The sequence below is a fragment of the Mustela lutreola genome, chromosome 15 (genome assembly GCF_030435805.1).
Source record: "Mustela lutreola isolate mMusLut2 chromosome 15, mMusLut2.pri, whole genome shotgun sequence".
NCBI classification, from domain to species: domain Eukaryota; kingdom Metazoa; phylum Chordata; class Mammalia; order Carnivora; family Mustelidae; genus Mustela; species Mustela lutreola.
This window is the reverse complement of record NC_081304.1, coordinates 35,084,459-35,104,309: the sequence shown is the minus strand read 5'-3', so window position 1 is coordinate 35,104,309 and position 19,851 is coordinate 35,084,459. Positions and strand designations below refer to the sequence as shown.

General features: G+C 36.8%; 1 protein-coding gene across 9 annotated transcripts in view; it reads left to right on the top strand.

The window, feature by feature from the left end:
• BCAS3 (BCAS3 microtubule associated cell migration factor) overlaps positions 1 to 19,851 on the top strand; it is a 591,123-nt gene that overhangs the window by 330,073 nt on the left and 241,199 nt on the right. For all 9 annotated transcript variants that reach the window (XM_059149981.1, XM_059149982.1, XM_059149978.1 and 6 more), the window contains one exon: positions 1,294 to 1,391. In XM_059149981.1, the coding sequence (XP_059005964.1) occupies positions 1,294 to 1,391 (98 nt within the window). The remainder of the gene's footprint in view (positions 1 to 1,293; positions 1,392 to 19,851) is intronic.

Genomic DNA, 19,851 nt, shown 5'->3' with positions numbered 1-19,851 from the left:
AAGTATTCTTTTTCTGTAGTCTGTTCATTGGCATTTCAGACTTCTATAATCTGTCCCATGGCATTTATCAACCCCTTATCTTCCACCTGGATCCACTGGAAACTCTGTGCTTCAGCCAAATCAAGCTCCTTAAGCTTCCCTGCGTTTGTCATGTTTAGTTACCAATCCAAGGGTCTGTTTGTTCTCATTCTATGCTGAAGGAGTGCTTCTTGCTCCTCTGCATATATACATAGCCTATGACTGTGTCCACATCCAATTCTTGTTCTACCTCCACGAGATCTTTAAGTCTGCTGTGGACCATGTATTCATTACTCCATTTTCTCATTCTGAGCTCTTATTGCCTATTTCACTCATTTTCACACTTTTATTTTACATCAGTCATGTGCTAGACCACATATCCACACATAGACCGTCTAGTTCATGTTTTATTTCTGCCTGTCCCTAGAATAATACTGACACATGTTTAATATTCAGTAGATAGTCATTGGATGAATGAATTACTGAAAATGCATGCTTATATTGCTATAACTGGTTTTTATTCTAAGTTGCGTGTGGGTCTCAGATCTTCTAATCATACCAGTTTTTTAATCTTAATAGTATTTATCTAATACAGCTGGAAAGCGACTCTTGGCATCTATAGATTTATCATTCCTAAGCAACTTGAAATTATATGTAGTATATTGCAGTTTTGCTGATACTCTAATTGATTCTTACATGCTAATTGATAATTTTATGGTGGTAACTCAGATAATAGTGACTTTAGCTAAACCTGTGGCCATCACATTCCAACACAGCTTTGTTTTTCTATGCTTCTTATCATACATAAAGTAACTTTCACTCAGGATTGTAAGGGAGTTCTTCAAAATTTCAAATCTAATATATGCTGCCTTTTATGGTGGGTGTTACGAGGTATGGTGCTATTCATGAATTTGAAAAGTATCAAAACTCTTCAGATTTGTCCCTTGGAAATATCATGGGTTTTGGTATAAAGTATTTTGTTTCCATTCCCATCCTACTAAATTTATCCCTTTCAGTTAATGTCAATTTTTCAACCCCTTAAAATCTATTGAGTAAATTACACAGAGGAGAAGAGGTCCAGAGTGTAGGAAATATTTGCAATGCATTAGATTTGTGCAAGAGTTAGGGACTGTGGTTCCCCTTTTTGTCTCGTTTTAGAATGAATGCTTCTTTAATGGATTGGCCTATTCCAGCATTCCTGATTTAAGGTCTGTTGCAGCACGCGGCAGTTTTGATGCTGGTAACATATGTGAATTAAATTAAATTGCCTTACAGGATCCAGCCGGTCCGCTCTGACCCAGTCAGCATGCCAGGGTCATCCCGTCCAGTCTCTGATCGAAGGGGAATTTCCACCGTGATTGATGCTGCCTCAGGTAGAAACCACCTCCAAAATGTGTGCCTGATAGTTGTGCGCATTTTAAATTTCTTTTCCTGCACAATGGAGAGAATGATATTTTTTGCCTTCCTCTTTTTGTGTGTTTGTTTATTTTGGGACGTGCGTGCATGTTGTGCATGTATACACGTGTGTGTTTGTTAAAACAATACTGTGCCTACATTTGTTGCTAAACAATGCCATGCATTTAAGTATTGTTAAGGTTGGTGAATGATGCGGTGGGGTTGGCACTTGATTAAATGTAATGAACACAGTATTGAAGGCTACAGGGTTGATGACTGTTTTGCCTTTGATCTCTCAAATGTAGAGAAGCAACCTTGACAGAGAACGTAAATACAATATATGGATTCAATTTACTCAACCTGTTGAGTATCAAAGGGTCTGTGGAAGTAGAGAGTCCAAATGCTGTAGCTTAAATGGTTTTATTATTGAAAGCATAAAGTTTAGAAATTCATTAACTTAACTTTTAGTCTATCTATCACAGTTATTAACCTCCTCTCCTTGGAGCCAAGCCATGGATATGTACCATTAGTACCTGCGAGTAGATCTTTGCCTCTGTAGGTGATAGTTGCTGCATTAGTATTATCAAACTGTTTTCTGCTGCATCTGCCAAATAACAGACCTGTTTATGACAATACATTTTTTTCATCTCTAAATGTATTGATAAAATAAGGACAGTGATGCTTTCTCTTTTGATGCAGCTGCAGAGCATCTGAAGAAAGCATACAGCAGGGTTTCATCAAGAAAACGTCTCTTATGAGTAGAATTATTAAATACTCGGCATTAGCCAAACAGTTGAGTCAGAGAGGATTTTAATCTATAGCAATTTCAAAATCCCTGGAGACTGCTGATTTGATTGAGGCTTAAACTGTGAAAGAAAATGGAAACAAACACAGAGCTGATTTGTGAAGGTCACTTTTAAAAGACTAAAGCTTCTGTTTCTGATTCTGTGTCTGGATGTATTTGGAAGTTTTGAAAGCTGAATGGTTTTGTACGTTTTCTTAGTTTTCCGACTCTTTGGTCAGTGGATTGTACCTTGTGTCTGATTTAGCTGTCCATATCCAGGGCTGTGCCTTCATTTTTAATGTAGACTCTTACTTCAGAGAGCTCATACTTGCCCCTCTGCGTTCTCTCGGCAACCATGGTTCGTCCCCTGGAAACAAGCACAGAAATGTGTGAAGTCTCTATCCTTGCTCCCCTGAATTGAATGAAATATTGAGATGGGCAACTTAAACAATACATCTTTTTGATAGTTTCAGTCTGAGAATGCTAACAGATTCCGCTCATCTGGAATTATCATTTAACCGTCGTGAATCCTGGCAGCGCTGTATTGTAACCTGAAGTTTTTGATTCAGGATTACAGTAGTAGCCTTTGTTGGGGGGTTTCAACATTCTCAGACTGCCATAGTGTGAATTTTTGAGTCAAGTGACTCCCAGGCAAGTGAAATACATGTCACTAAAGCAGTTACTGGTGTTATGAGAAGTTGCCGTATTCAGCACTCTGCTCTGAGGTAATACTACATATTTATCATGTAGCACTATCTCAGTTTTAGCTCTTTGTAATAAGGTTCCAGATAGGAATTTCAGTGAGCTCTTGGCAACCATCATTTGATTTAAATCTGCCGTAAGAAGAATTTTTCAACTCATGTTTGAAAAAGGAACTAGATCTTTGTCCTTGATTTACTTATATTTGCAGCAGAGACACAGTGTAGAAGATTCTAGGATATTGTTCTACAGCTGTGAGCTTCTGCCCGAAAGTACTAATCTTTTGAGTAGAGAAAGGACTTCTTGGTGACTAAGCTCTGTTGTTATTTTTCTAAGCCTATTTTCATTCCAGAAAGCCAGAGTTCCTTTCTGAGACAGAGCAGTGAAATGTGTGTGCTGCTTTCTCTAACTTTGAGCTAAAGAAACCCCATAGATGAGGAATTGGATTGTTATGAAATAATAATTCTCTGCTTCTCAAATGGTTTGGATCCCTTTTGTTCAACACATTTTTTTAAGTGAGTGAATAATGTTTTGTTGGGGAAGCTTAATCTACTTTATCTAATAGGACCACTGTTCTAATAGACTTACTTTTCATAAGTTAGGAAGCTGAGAGATTAAATGGTTTGGGTTCCTTATAAAAGGAAATTAATGGGAAAATTCTGCTTCAGGTTCTTCTATTAAAGGAGTCTAATAAATTTGTACAAGTGCTCATGAACCAGGAAGTACTTCTCTGATTATGACCTGTGCATTGGAGTTAGCTACATATGCTGAAGATGCTTTTCTGGAGTTTTGATTGCTTTTGCTTGGTGATATGACTGCTGCAGCACCTCCTCTTACTGGGCTTCACTGCTTTGTTTTACCTTCATGCAATTTATACAACTAAATGTATTGCCTTTTTAATTGTTCCTATGGCACCTTTTATAACTGTCCTTCTATTTCCAGTGACAGCTCATTCTCTGTCTAAACTAGTGGTGGCTTAATTAGTTTTCATTAATTGCTTTTCAGAGGCATAGAATTTAGAAATTTAATGTGATATGATTAAATCTTTTGACAGTTGTAACACACTTCAGAATGAAAGTATTTTATTTTTATAACGTGGGCCAGCCTGTTATGTTTTAGATATCTATATATTTATCTGGCAGTGTTATTCTATTGAAACTGAAAGCTAAGAAATTTTGTTTTTATAATTTCTTGATCATCTAGTATGTCTTTTCTTCACTCCTTCACAAAGAAGAACATTCCCTAAATTACGTTATGTTTTTCTTAACTTCAGTGATTTAGGCATGGCATAAATTCTATGCCTTTAAAAGTCAATGAACCAGCTTATTACTGTCTCTGTATAAATATGTGTATAAATATTTGTAACTGCTTCCTAAGGAGATGTCATTCCTGTAACATTTGACCTTTGGTGATTCAAAAGGGTACTATCCTACTTAAAATTTTGAGTTTAGGTAATTATGAGATGTTCCCTTCTGGACTTAAGGAGAAGACCATTCTGGAAGGATACTTTATAGAATTTTACCCTTATATCTAGGTTACCCAGAATAAAGAAGGTTTGAAGGAACCATTCCATTTTTCATTAACATCGGTGTCTCTGAATCATAGATAACATTTCTAGACAAAGGACTTTTTTTCTCTGTACATTCCTTTTGGTTAGGTATCTGAGAATTTCTTCTCATTGTTTATTCTTTATAACATGTGTCCTTTTGATAAAGGTGTAGGACCTCTGAAAAGAAAGTAGAAAGATAGCTGGCCATGCCTCATTCAGACTTTGTTTCCCACCTCGGTGACTGATCCTGTTGTTCCAGACTTGTGAACTGTACCTGTTGGGTAACTTAATAGCAACTCTCAAGTGGCTTTGGAGTCATCCAGACAGAAAGCCTAGAAAGATCTAGTTCATCCTAAGTTTGTTTCTCTTCGTTTGTGGCTTTACTATAGCAGTTGATGTTTACCAATAAAGAACTCAAAGCATCTGAGATTGAAAGACAGACTTATTCCTGGCTCATGTGAAAGCAGACACCTTTGTCCAACTCTACAGAAATAAACATTGTATAGAAAAAACATTATTGGAAGTGGTGGGGGCATCATTTATGTACATTCCTATGGAAGATGATAGTAGGAGAAGGAAAATTGAGACAGTTAAGTAAAATGAGTTCTTACACTTTAGAGCAGGCTTCGATAAATCAGGAATTAGTGTTAAAATAAACTTTTCTATAAGTAGGGACAGAGTTCTGGACTCAAGAGAAATATTATTTTTGTTGTACAATTAAAGAAATCTAAATAATTTCTAAGAAATTCATTAATCCAGAAGATACTTTTTCAGCACCCAGTTTTTCCCACTATCAAAATATTTGTTTACTGAAGAAAATGAGACACTTAAAAATGCAAATTGGTTTGATTCAGTTGATTTTATAATGATTCATTTATGCCTGCTTTGACTGATTTTATAATGATCATTTATGCCTGCTTTATGTACTTAGCATTTGGTGCATCGGACATTTAAAAAAACAAAACAATACTTATTTGAGAAGTACAATTGGGTAGGCAACAAGGAGCTTATTTAAGTCAAATCTCTGCTGGAGGGATGTTCATATAGAGGCATGCTTTTATTTTACAGAGATTTTTGTGAAGTGCTGAGGGAAGAATATTCCAAGGGATTATATTTCACTGTATCTACAGTTTTCATTCCAATCTGAGGCGGAAAGACTTAGTTACTGTGTCTTAAAGCCATCGAAGACACAAGAGATGCTGGTGGTAAGAAGCAAAGAGATTTGTAAGAAACACCATTTAGTCATCCAGTGGTGAGGCTACTTAATGCCATGATTTCAAAAACTAGAGTTGAATGACAAAACCATGACATTGAAATCATGGCCTTGAACATTTCACCGAAACTTTCAACAGGTGTTATTTCCTATGTATCTGGTCTTCTCTGCATCTGTAGAAAGAATTTAAGATTCCCAGTGCAAAAAAAATCGTTTTACTTTTTTGGGCAGAGATGTGTTCGTTATTTCTTAAAATAATTCTCAGATATGAGAGATAATCAAGTTCTTTAGAAATTTTGACATATTTCTTTGCATACATGATGTGGTTTTCATTTAGTAGACTTCCAGATACTCTGTGATTATAAGGTGACGAAAAGCCCAGGCATACTTGTACCTTGAGTATTCAAAGCCTATGTGGGATCAGTAAGAGGATTATGGATGAGGGCGAAATTAAAAGAAGGCTTAGTCGTGACCTGTGAACAGTCCCTCAGAGGGGAAAAAGGAGGTCAGTAATTTTACTTTGACACTATTTATTCTTGAAACAGTTAACAAATATTCAAACTCAGATGTTAAGATTGGCTTTTTTTTTTATTAGAAAAGAGAAAGTTTATGCATTATTTCAACTCTAATCTGATGAACACCTACTTGTCTGTATAGAATCAAAAATTTTTTGTCGAAGGTGATCGGCCTCATCCCTCTCCTTCTGATTTAAATATTCCTCTCATTCTTCTTTTTAATATTTGTAGGATGTTAGAAGATGAAATTCAAGTTAACAATGTGGAAAATTTTAGCTCAGCACAATTAAGAGAAAAAAAAAAGATTGCCCCACTTGAAGATGAACAAACTATAAAGAGAAGTAGAAGAAGCTGTTGGGAAAGTTTTTTTTCTGATGACACATTGCTTCTTTGAATAAATCTTTGTGTCAACTAAAACCTCACTTTCTCTATTGCAAGCATCAAGTCCTTGACATGGCTTTAAGTTTTTCCTAAGCGTTTTGAGAAGCAATTGATGGAATTCTCCCTACTGTTGATATACTGGGGTACCATATATTTACAAGGCGTTTTTTGGCCAAAAGACCCAACTTCTCTTTTTTGTACCTTTATTATTACATCTTTAATACAAGGCCAGACTGTTTATGCAGTCTGTTGCTGGAGACCGTAGTGGCAGAGGGACAATATTGGGGGCAGTATTAGAATTTGTTTAAGTCTGAACCGGGAATTCCATTTGTCTTAGTGACATTAGTGTCAAACTGTTAGTGCCACACTATTTTAAATTGTGTCCGAGGCTTATGCTTATAGGTGCCATCTATAAACTTAGAAAGAAACAAAAGGGTCTCTCCCCATTGAATATGTAAGCCCAGTGAGCAATTAAAAAGCAGCTTGGGACCTCACCCGGGCAACTAGTCGGAACCAGAGCTCATGATAGTCCCCTGGATATTGTTGAAAACTGTCAGAGAAAAGCTAAAGCAAATAATCAAAGTGAAAATAATTGTTCCCGGGGAAAGTCTTGTTTTGAAAAGTTGGTGTAGTGGAAAGAATAGAGTAGTAACTTAACAAATCTTTGGTTCTAGTCTTAACTCTGCCTGTAATTGCCTTTTTGGTAAATTGCTTTGAAACCCAAGACTTTCTTCCCATAAGAAATGAAGGAATTGAAGTAGATTATTTCCAAAGCTCCTTCCAGGTTGAAAAATCTATCAGTGTGTACTTTGGATCACTTTTGAGGAATTTTTTTAAGTTAGGGAGGGTATAATTTACATATAGCAGAAATGTACATGTCTTAATCATAGAACTTGATGTATTTTTATACCTGTATGTATCACTACTCAGAACAAATTAGATTATTTCCATCATCCCAGAAAGTTCCTTCATGCCCTTCCAGTCAATATACTACCTTTGACCTAGAGATTATCACTATGACTTTTATCATCATAAATTAGTTTTGTCTATATTGAACTTCATGTAAATGAAATTATCTTATAGATACTCTTTTGCATCGGCTTCTTTTTTTTTTTTTTTTAAAGATTTTATTTATTTATTTGTCAGAGAGAGAGTGAATGAGAGCGAGCACAGGCAGACAGAGTGGAAGGAAGAGTCAGAGGGAGAAGCAGGCTCCCTGCGGAGCAAGGAGCCTGATGTGGGACTCGATCCCAGGACGCTGGGATCATGACCTGAGCCGAAGGCAGCCGCCCAACCAACTGAGCCACCCAGGCGTCCCTGCATCGGCTTCTTTTATTTAGCTTAATGTTTTCGAGATTCATCCACATCTTACCTGTGACACTAATGCATTTTTTTACATTGCAATATAATATAAACATAACACAGTTTATATATCCATTGCCCTATTGTTTTCAGCTTTTAGCTTTTTATGAATAAAGCTGCTATAAACTTTCCTGTAGAAATCTTTTTTTTTATCAGATATGCATTTTTTTTTTGCATGTGAAATCATAAATTTTAAGCATATACCTGGGCCTGGAATTACTGGATCACAAAGCAGGCTCTTGTTTACCTTTATTAGGAACCTCCAAGAAGGTATCCTGAGACAACTATACCATTTTTCATTCTTAGCATGGTGTGGTCCACTGATCTCTGAAAGTTCCCAGGACACTTTGAAGGGGTCTGTGCGTGAAAACTATTTTTATAGTAATGTGAAGTCATTATTTGCCTCTCCTTTTTTATACTGCATTGACATTAAGTCCAGATGGTGCATAAGCAATGGTAGATAAAACTGATGGTGTCTTAGCATAATAAAAGCAGGGGCACCAAACTACGCTTGTAGTTGAAGGTATTCACTCATAGTTTAAAAAAAAAAAAAAAAAAAATACCCAAACAGGGGCACCTGGGTGGCTCAGTGGGTGAAAGCCTCTGCCTTTGGCTCAGGTCATGATCCCAGGGTCCTGAGATCAAGCTCACCAGGGAGCCTGCCTCCCCCTGTCTCTCTGCCTGCCTCTCTGCCTACTTGTGATCTCTGTCAAATAAATAAATAAAATCTTAAAAAAAAAAAAAAAGCAACAAACCCAAACAAACAAATTACAGTTTACTTACAATGTTGAGGACACTTGGGTGATGCAGTCAGTTAAGCATCCAGCTCTTGGTTTCGGCTCAGGTCATGATCTTCGGGTCATGAAATCAGGTGCCATGTAAGGCTCTGCTCTCAGCTCAGAGTTTACTTGAGATTGCCTTCCCTCTCGCTCCTGCACTCTCTCTCAAGTAAAGATTAAAATGTCTATATATAGATACGTATATATCTATATATCTATAATACGGGGCTCCTGGCCAGCCCAGTCCTTAGAGCCTGCAACTCTTGATCTCAGGGCCATGAGTTCAAGCCCCATGTTGGGTGTGGAACCTACTTAAAAAAAAAAAAAAAAAAAAAAAAAAGAAGGGCGCCTCGGTGGCTCAGTGGGTCAAAGCCTCTGCTTTCGGCTCAGGTCATTATCCCAGGGTCCTGGGATTGAGCCCTGCTTTGGGCTCTCTACTCAGCAGGGAGCCTGCTTCCCTTCCTCTCTCTCTGCCTGCCTCTCTGCCTACTTGTGGTCTCTGTCAAATAAATAAATAAAATTTAAAAAAAAAGAAAAAAAATGTCTATGATACAGTCAAAAACATTTGTTGAATGGGCTCAATAGTTGACTGGATGCAGGAGAAGAAAGGATCAGAGACTCAGAAACAAGTCAAAAATTATCAACCCGAAGTGGAAAAAGAAGAAAATAATGAAATAAAAAGAACTCAGTGTGAGGAGTATGGGGTAGTGTTAAATTGTCTAATGTATGTGTGATTGTTACACATGGATGACAAGGAGGGAAATGGCAAAGAAATAAATGAAAGTCTGAAAATTTTCCAAAATTAGTTAAAGATATCAACTCTCAAAGTTTCAAAAAGCTCAGTGTACCCCATAGAATAAAAACAAAGAAAATCATACCTAGATATATCAGAGTCAAACTATTGAAATCCTGAAATCTTGAAGCAATTTTAATGTACTGTTGGCTAATGTACTGTTGTACTATTGGCTAGTATTTTTGTGAGAATTTTTGCATCTGTGTTCATCAAGGATATTGGTCCATACTTTTTTTTTTTGATGGGATCCTTGTCTGGTTTTGGGATCAAGGTAATACTGGCCTCATAAAATGAGTTTGGAAGTTTTCCCTCCATTTCTATTTTTTGGAACAGTTTCAGGAGAATGGGAATTAATTCTTCTTTAAATGTTTGGTAAAATTCCCCTGGGAAGCCATCTGGCCCTAGGCTCTTGTTTGTTTGGAGATTTTTGATGACTGCTTCAATCCCCTTACTGGCTCTGGGTCTGTTCAGGTTTTCTATTTCTTCCTGGTTCAGTTTTGGTAGTTTATATGTCTCTAAGAATGCATCCATTTCTTTCAGATTATCAAATTTGCTGCCATATAATTGCTCATAATATGTTCTTTTAATCGTTTGTATTTCTTTGGTGTTGGTTGTGATCTCTCCTCTTTCATTCATGATTTTATTTGTTTGGGTCCTTTCTTTCTTTTCTTTTTGATAAGTCTGGCCAGGGGTTTATCATTCTTATTAATTCTTTCAAAGAACCAGCTCCTAGTTGCATTGATTTGTTCTATTGTTTTTGTTTGTTTGTTTGTTTGTTTCTATTTCATTGATTTCTGCTCTGATCTTTATTATTTCTCTTCTCCTGCTGGCTTTGGGCTTTCTTTGTTGTTTTTTCTCCAGCTCTTTTAGGTGTAGGGTTAGGTTGTGTATTTGAGACCTTTCTTGTTTCTTGAGAAAGGCTTGTATCACTATATATTTTCCTCTCAGGACTGCCTTTGCTATGTCCCACAGATTTTGAACTGTTGTGTTTTCTTTATTTGTTTCCATGAATTTTTTCAATTCTTCTTTAATTTCCTGGTTGACCCATTCATTGTTTAGTAGGATGCTCTTTAGTCTCCGTGTATTTGGGTTCTCTCCAAATTTCTTCTTGTGATTGAGTTCTAGCTTCAGAGTGTTGTGGTCTGAAAATATGCAGGGAATGATTCCAATCTTTTGATACCGGTTGAGACCTGATTTGTGACCCACACTCTGATCTATCCTGGAGAATGTTCCATGCGCACTAGAGAAGAATGTGTATTCTGTTGCTTTGGAATGGAATGTTCTTAATATATCTGTGATGTCCATCTGGTCCAATGTGTCATGTAAGGCCTTTATTTCCTTGTTGATCTTTTGCTTGGATGATCTGTCCATTTCAGTGAGGGGAGTGTTAAAGTCTCCTACTATTATTGTATTACTGTCGATGTGTTTATTTGGTTTTGTTACTAATTGGTTTATATAGTTGGCTGCTCCCCTGTTAGGGGCAAGATATTTAAAATTGTTAGATCTTCTTGTTGGAAAGACCCTTTAAATATGATGTAGTGTCTTTCCTTATCTCTTATTATAGTCTTTGGCTAAAAATCTAATTGATCTGATATAAGGATTGCCACCCCAGGTTTCTTTTGATGTCCCTGAGGCAATTTTAAATGTTTCTGTATTTCTTAGGTTTATATTTGGGTGAGGGTTTAGAATTTTGACAGAATTAGGGTAATTCTTAAATTTCTTTGGCATCCTGAGGTCCCCATCTCCCAGTGATCTAGGAGGAATCTTCAGGATATTCACCATTTAGATAGAAGTAAAAAAACAGAGAACCAATGTTTATTGATAAACAGCTTTGTGCCCAACACTGCTAGGTGTTTTTACATGGCTTGTCTCATTTAATCATATTTAATTAGGATCACAGGTCCATTTCAGAAATATGCAAAGCATGGGACCTACAGACACCTAGCTCCTGATACTTAGAATTACTTAAAGTGCATTAGGGTGACACCTCAGATAAGTCCAAACCTCTTTTTACCCTGCCTGATCAAATATTCATTTCAAAACATTGTATGCTGAAATGAGCCACGTGGGAGTTGAAGAGAATCAACTATTCAGGTGGTGAAAATGTGTGAATGCAGCTGGCAGATGAAGTTCCAGTATGATGAATTCCCAGCTTGTCCTTATTGCTTCAGGCAACAACTGACAGGCCTGACTGGTCATTGGCTTTCCATTTCTGGCATTGATAGGACTGAAAATTCTTAGTGTCACAGATACTTAAAAGCTGTCCCTGTTATCGTGAATACAAACAGTGCTGGAGGGTCCTGATTGCACAGAGATGTAATCAATATGGTCCAGAGTTCTTGACCTGAACCTATAATTATCTGGATGTTATAAAGGTAGCTTGTTGTTACAGAAAATGCTTATATTCAGAACTTTGTGCTAAGTTGTGAATGGAGAGAAGAAAAATAGGAGCTTTGTCCTTCTTCCTATACTTCACAGTATTTAAGAGGCTATCATAGTAATCACAGAATAGGGTATTCTTATAGGATTAGAACATTGTATTGCCAGGATTTGGGGAGCTGAAGTTTAAATCTTGCCTCTGATGTGATCCTAATATCCTGCAAAAAGTTGTGACTTTAATGTTTTGTGACTGTGAATTTTTGAATACCAAAAGAGAATTTTTTTTTCATTGATCTAAGGACCTGGATTTGAAGTGCAGCTTTAAATAATAACACATTTGAGTTTGATATTTTCCGAAAGCTAAGCGTATGGTGAAAACAGAAGCTGGGTAAGCAGATATTACAACATCCGTGATTATCCCTGGGAAGGAGTGAATTGGAGATAGACTGGTAGCAGTTCTTAAGTCACTGTCTATGCTGATACTTTTAGGTATATTGAGATCGAGATTAATTTGCCTGCAAAAACAGTGAAAAAGAGGCATGAATTACTTAACAGGAGATGTGGATCCTGATAGTTCTGTCACTGCTTGGCTTAAAATAACTTTGGTTGGCATTATTATTGGATTACCCTGTGGATAGGATGCCTTGAAAAAGAGGGGGAAGGTAATGTCTTATAATAGAGGGCTCTTTAAGAACAAGGGCTGGCTTTATGTTTCTCATGCTTGGTAGCGGTGCTTGCCACAGAGAGGAAAATCAATATTTGTTGCATTGTTGACAGAACAGATGAACAGGAAAAAGAGACAGAGGGGGAAACAATGAAAGACTCTAACTATAAAGAACAAAACAGGGTTGATGCAGGGTGGTGGGTGGGTGATAGGATAGATGGGTGATAGGGATTAAGGAGGGCACTTGTCACAATGAGCCCTGGGTGTTATATGTAAATGATGAACCATTGAACTCTACTCTTGAAACCAATATTGAACTGCATGTCAACTAAACGAATTTTTTTTTTTAAGCGTAAGGCTTTAAATATACCATAAACAGATTAAAATTTAATAATGCCACATCTTTATATCTCCATTACGTCACTTAAACTTAGCAAACGTGATCTTGGCTTAGAGTCCTTTATTAGACTTAGCCCTTATGTTTATGGTCACTGTTTCTTTGTTTGAGCCTTTGGTAAACTGTGGGTATCCGTTGGAATATTTGGCAAAGTATTTCAAGTCATCTTTTATGTCATTTTTTAAAAAGCAGCATTATGTTTAAGTAGTATGTTTCTCATCTTTGAGAGCTTTTACATCATCAGATAATAAAAATAAAGGAATTATGGCCCTCAAATCACTTACGTTTTGTGTTTCTAGGCTGACATGTGAATTTGTGTTTTAAGGTTATCTTTATAAAGCATTCACTGTAGCAAATTCCCACTTTCTGGAATCTATGGTCAAGCCTGGCAAAAATCCACTTAAGGGAATGGACTTGTTTTTGTTCTGGCAATACTAGGCTAACTTTCTGACATAACATTGTATGGTTATTTGGGACTGCCTTTTAAGCTCAGCCATTTCATACATGAACCCAGGATATTAGCGTATAAGGATCTGACCTAAATTCCATTAAACCAGAATATTTTGTTGAAGAATTGCCACCGTTTTGGTAATGTCATTACAGTTCAATGACTTGTACTGATGCTCCAGGCAGCCCGCAAAACACAGTGTCTTAAGTCTTAAACTGGTTTTGCTTTGGTGTGCTAAGCATATTGGAAAGATCACAGTTATTCTATAAATGCTCCGTGTTGAGATCGGAGGGAATACCAAAGTTACACTTGCAACTTGAATTCCCCAGTTACTAATCCCTTTTTTAGATGAGTTTATATACCTTTCAAATGAGTGTTTGCATGAATGGGAAGAGAAAAGACTTTTGTTTCACCCCTCTGTTGCTCTCTTCCTAAAGAGATCCCTTACAAGCATACATACTAGTCCCTTTGACATTCTCCTGTAGGGCTGACTTTTCCATTTTAGCCATGAGTGAATACCTTTACAGAAAATTTTTAGAGCTGTGGTAGGATCCCAGTTCCTGAAGCAGGCGGCCTAAGCTAGAGAGACCTTAGTAAAATTTTGGTATGGTGCTTGCAACTTTTCATTTGCCTTGAAACCTGTTCTTAATTTTACTCTTTATTCCTATTCACCCTGTTGATTAAATTACTTTCTCTGCTGTTCTTAAACTTTTACTGTTGTGTTTATCGCCTCATATTAAAGTTAGTTGGATACCATTTCCCATTCTCGACTGTGAGCTCATCTTTTGTACTCCCCACAGCACCCTGAATGGCTCTGACATATAATAGGCACTCAATAAATGTTAATGAATTCAACATTTCAGCATGGAATATTGAAACCAAATTTTTGCATTTGACTAGACACAGTAGTTGCCTTCTAGGAGAGGAACTGAGTGGCTAGGAAACAGAAATGAGAAGGAGACTTTTTTCTTTCCCACTGTAGTCTTTTAGAACATGTGCATGCTTTATCCATAAAACATAAATGAAACTCTTTAACACCAAACATAGTTTTCAGCATTTGAAAGGTTACCATTGCAAGTTCTTTGTTTGTTTATACAAATGAAGATACTGAGCGTAAGGGATGTTAAAGAGCTTGTCTATTTGTCATATAGCTCATAGGCGGTGCAGCAAGGATATAAATCTCTGAAACCTTAATTTTTTCCGGAATATTAAACAGCATCTTGGCCACAATTGCCTACCTTGATTTCATTCATATGATTAGCAAGTAGCAGCATTATATCTGACCTAGGAACTGTCCTTATTTATTCTTTATATCATATACTGTGTACATCATAGAAGTCAGTAGATACAGCGCCTCCACTCCTGAATGGCATGTCTATATTAAGGGGCCATTGGTCAGGCCTCTTTGATAAAGTTTTGGTGACTGAAGACTGTTTCACCCATGACTCACCTAGGTATCCCGGCTGCTTGCAGAGAAACTCTTCACCTTTAAGCAGTAGACATTTATTTTCAGCAAGGAAAGCCACTATCAATCAGGTAATGTTTTCTCAAGCTGAAAAAGGCTTTCCCTAAAGAATAGTGATTGCCCAAGGTCACATTTCTTTTCTATCTACTTGTGGGCAAATGCAAACTAACAGAATATTAGTGTTTGAAATTCATAATTTATTCTATATTTGGGGATAGAAGAGAGGGAGGCAAAGTGATTATACTTCTCTTAGAATTATTTTTAATTGATTTTTCAAAATATGAATTAAAGCATAAAGAAGCTAAAAATGCCCTAATCCTAAATGGACCTGACACCTTGATCTTCTATCATGGCATAACATATAAGTGGGGATTCCCAAAGGACTTTTGTACACTACAATATTTATTACTATAAAGATCTGGGGGTTCTTCATCCCTTTGAAACTTATAAGGGTGTTCAGATCCCATTCACTGGACTTGTGTTTTCACATGTTTAAATTATTCTGGTTTGTTTTGTATAGTTTATTCAGAAATAACTCCCACTTCAAATTCTGAAAAATAATATTTCGTCTTCCAGTAAATCTGGAAAGAAGAACTCAGATCAAATGTGAAAGTATACTTGAGATATAAGTGTATTAGCTTGCTTTTCTTGTCCATTAATGCATGGGAACTATAGGGTCTTAACCAGCCCACTGTTTTTTCATCTGCAAAATGGTAACTAAACATTTTAGGCCTCTGTTTTTTCATCTGCAAAATGGTAACTAAACAGTGACTTCTATTTGGTTGATATGAAGAAAATACTAGTAAACTGAGAGGCTCTAGATTGGGACCCTGTCACTTCCTGCTATTGATGGTAGAATTTTCACTGTAGTTTGTTCACTGTGGTTTCAAGAATAAACATTACGGTTTGTTTTTGGTTCATTATTGGTTTTTTTTTAGCAATATAGTCTTAAGAATAAAAAATATTATTAAGGAACATTAATGAATACAGAATGATTAACATTCACAAAAATAGCTATGCAAATTATTAGATGCCCTTGTCTGAGACAAAAATATTTTGAGGTTGTGACCATGAAAATTGTCATAATTTTGAATTACGTGTATCCTTACTTCTGAAGAAAACCTAACTGGATTGTGTATTTTGGGAAAGTTTTAATGTTAAAAGACAATAAATAGGATATTTAACATCTTTATTTAAATCTTGAGTTACATGCAGCCAATACAGGTCTGTATTGCATATTAAATTTTATGTAAAATGAATAATGTTGGTTTTTATAATATTTGATTGCTCAATATACTGTGCTAAGTACTTCACATACATTATCTTCTTTATTCTTCATAAAATTCTCACGAGTTTAAGGTATTGTTATACAGTTGACCCTTGAACAATATGGGGGTTAGGGGCTCTGAACCCCTCTGTGCAGTTGAAAAGTGACATATAATTTTTGAGTCTCCTAGAAGTTAAGTACTAATAGCATCCTATTGGCCAGAAGCCTTCCTGAGAACATAAATAGTCAGTTAACCCATATTTTGCATGTTATTTTTTAATATACTGTATTCTGGTAATATAGTAAGCTAAAGAAAAGAAAATGTTACTAAGAAAATCATACGGAAGAGAATATACATTTATAGTACTATATTCTATTTATAAAAAGAAATCCATGTTTAACTGACCCATGTTGTTCAATATTCAACTGTAATTCTTTTTTTTTTTCTTCAAAGTAAGGAGCTATGATTCAGAAAAATTACATACACTGTACTACCTTCCACTTTGGCAGTGCCATATGAATTTCTTTGTCATGAGCATGTTTTATACAGCTCTTTATTAAGGAATATATATATATATATATATATATACACATATATTAAAGATTTTATGATTTATTTGTCAGAGAGAGAGAGTGTGTGCACAAGCAGGGGAGCAGCTGAAGTTGAGGGAGAAGCAGGCTTCCACTAAGCAGGGAGCCTGATGCAGGACTCCATCCCAGGACCCTGAGATCATGACCTGAGCCAAAGGTAGACACTAAAGTGACTGAGGCACCCAGGCATCCCAAATATATTTTTGATAGAGACATTTGTAGAATAGGCAGGTGTATAGTGGAAGCTCATGAACTCTGTGGTCAAATGTAGGCTCTGTCTTTATATCCAACTAGGTGTTTGACCTTGAATCTCTTTGTCCTCAGAAGGATTTAAGAACACCCGTCTCCTATATTGTGAAAATTAGTAGATGACATTTGTAAAGCTTCTGGCCATAGTTCAGGTATGCAATAAGGACTCATTAAATATTCTCTCCTTGTTACTTTATTTTAATGATGATGATGATGATGATGATTATGGCAATAGCTCTTACTATATCCCAAAGTTTTTGTTTTGCTGTTTTGTTTTTTTTTTTAATTTATTTGACAGACAGAGATCACAAGTAGGCAGAGAGGCAGGTAGAGAGAGGAGGAAGCAGGCTTCCTGATGAGCAGAGAGCCCGATGCGGGGTTCGATCCCAGGACCCTGGGATCACGACCCGAGCTGAAAGCAGAGGCCTTAACCCACTGAGCCCCCCAGGCGCCCCTGTTTTGCTATTTTATATGTTATGTTTATATACCTATGGGGACTGGTTATGGTATTGTCCTCATTTTATGATTGAGAACACAGACTGGGAGAAGTGGTAGATCCCATGGTGGAGGCCAGGCATTTTCATTCCAGAGCTTGTATTTTGAACTAATATGTGATTTTCTTTGAGAATATGTTCCAATATCAATAGGTTAGATTCTGATATTTCAGGCAACAGTTTAAGTCTCAGAAATTATTATTCCACCCCCACCCCCTCAAGTTCTTCCAGTTATAGATTGTGACAATATGACAATTTCTTTCCTGATCCTCATTTGATTCCTACAGTAAGTTTGTTAGATTAGACATTCAGAGGCTCTTCTGATTCTAAAATCTGGGATCCTGTATTATTTGGTTGTATCTGAAGTATTCTGAGACAGCTTTGATAGTCCTTTAAGGGAAAGAGATTCATTTTCCTGGCTTAAAAAGGAATACATTGACTTCTCTACTGAACTGAAATTAGCCATTTCATGGGGCTTTTGGTGGGGACTATAGAACAGGAATTAACTCCGTAAGCCTCTTTGCTCGTTGAAAAGATAAACCTCAGGGATGCCTGGGTGGCTCAGACATTTAAACATCCAACTCTTGGTTTTGGCTCAGATCATGATTTTATGGGTCATGGGATCCAGCCCCGAGTCCAGCTCCATACTTTGGAGGGAGTCTGAGGATTCTCTCCATCTGCCCCCCTCTCATCAGTGCACTCTCTCTCTAAAATAAATAAATAAATCTTGGGGGTGGTGCTGGAACCTCAAAATAGTTCTGCCCAAATGGATTTGACTTTAGTGATGCTTGTTTTATATGTAAATATATTTTGTTCAGTCTTTAAAAATGGAGCTGTTCTGTTTGCCAGGGGAGCAGATCACTCTCTTGTGGGTGTTAGATTGGCTATTTACATTTGCTTTTGACTGTCCCTGCTCCCTTTCACTCTTTTCTCCCCTCTGTCTGTGTTAGTTTGTCTTCTGTTTCTGTTCCTCTCTCCTAGCTTCTGTCTTCCTATTTGGATAATTCTGCTTTATTTCTGTAAGTGAAAGACTCTCCCAGGATGCTGAATATGTCATTATTTTTATAGCACTCCTTAAATGCACAGAAGATTTTAGCTTGGCTCTAAAGCTTACTCTTGGCATAAATTTGGCAGATAGTTTTTAGCCTGGGTGAGACTTTTTATTGGGATCATGAAAGTGTTGGCGCGTCACTGCCCTCCACTTTTCCTTCTTGAAGTATGACATTAGTGGTTTTAGCTCTTGTTGACCCTTCCTTTTAAACCAAAGCTTTATAGCTTATTAGTGCACAGTGTGGATTTTTCTTATGATATGTTGGAGGGAAAAAAAAAAACTCCTCTAAAGTTACAAATGGTTTCACTTACCAAAATGATTATTTCTCTTGGAAAGTTTTGTCTTTTCTTTAAAATTTCCGGGAGTTGGGTGGGCTTGATGTCCTCTCTCCCACTCTCTTTCCCTACCCACACTCTCACATTGGCAGAAATGCTGAGAGCTTTAAGCATAATTCCAGACTTCTGGGAGGCAAATCATTGACCAAGGAGTAACCAAGACACACTTTTCTGCTGTTATTTTAAATAAATGTTTTTGGCCGAAATGGAAGTCAGGACAGAATACCACAGGCCGTTTTTGACTATTTGTTTCATTTACAGAATGTAGGACAAATGCTTTGGAATATCAACTAATTACCATCAAGCCACCTTTGGGAATTGAGATCCGTGCTTTTCAAATATATACTTAATGTCATACCTCATCATTTATTGGATCAAATACCAGTCTCATTTGATCAGCATTCAGGTCAGCACCTTAAGCTCCAGATCAGGCATGACATGTCACCTTCTGAGAGTTTCTCTGCATTGCCCCTATCTGTTTCTGCTTCATGAAAGGATTTCATGTAAGCATCTTCATTTTTCCAAGGTATTTGAAGGCTTTAATGAAATGAAATCTATTTCCCCTCTTCCTGAAAATAATACTTAAAAAGCTTTTATTTTACATTTTGCTAATCAGAGTTACTTTATCCAGCCTTGGAGTGGATCATTCTGAATGTGAGCCCAGTAGGTCTAAGCTTCTGAAGGGTCCGCAAGTAACCACTGAAGAAATTTAAGTATTTCCTGGCCAAAGCAAGTAGTGCCCTTCAGTAAGGCTTCAGGTTAGAACACAAACCTAGACATATCCAAGAAAAAGAAGAGTTGTGAGTTCTTTTTTATCATCACAAACTATATAATACTTCCAGTGAGCTCCATGGGTTGCCTGTCTGCTGTTGGCTCAACTGGATTTTAATGGAGCCATTTCTGTACTTCCACTCTTTCATCCCTCCCTTTTTTTATGGGAGTAAAAAGTAAATTGGGTGCTACTTAAATATTCTCAACTTGACGTTTATTGAAAACTACCCTGCCATAGGGCATAGCACTTTG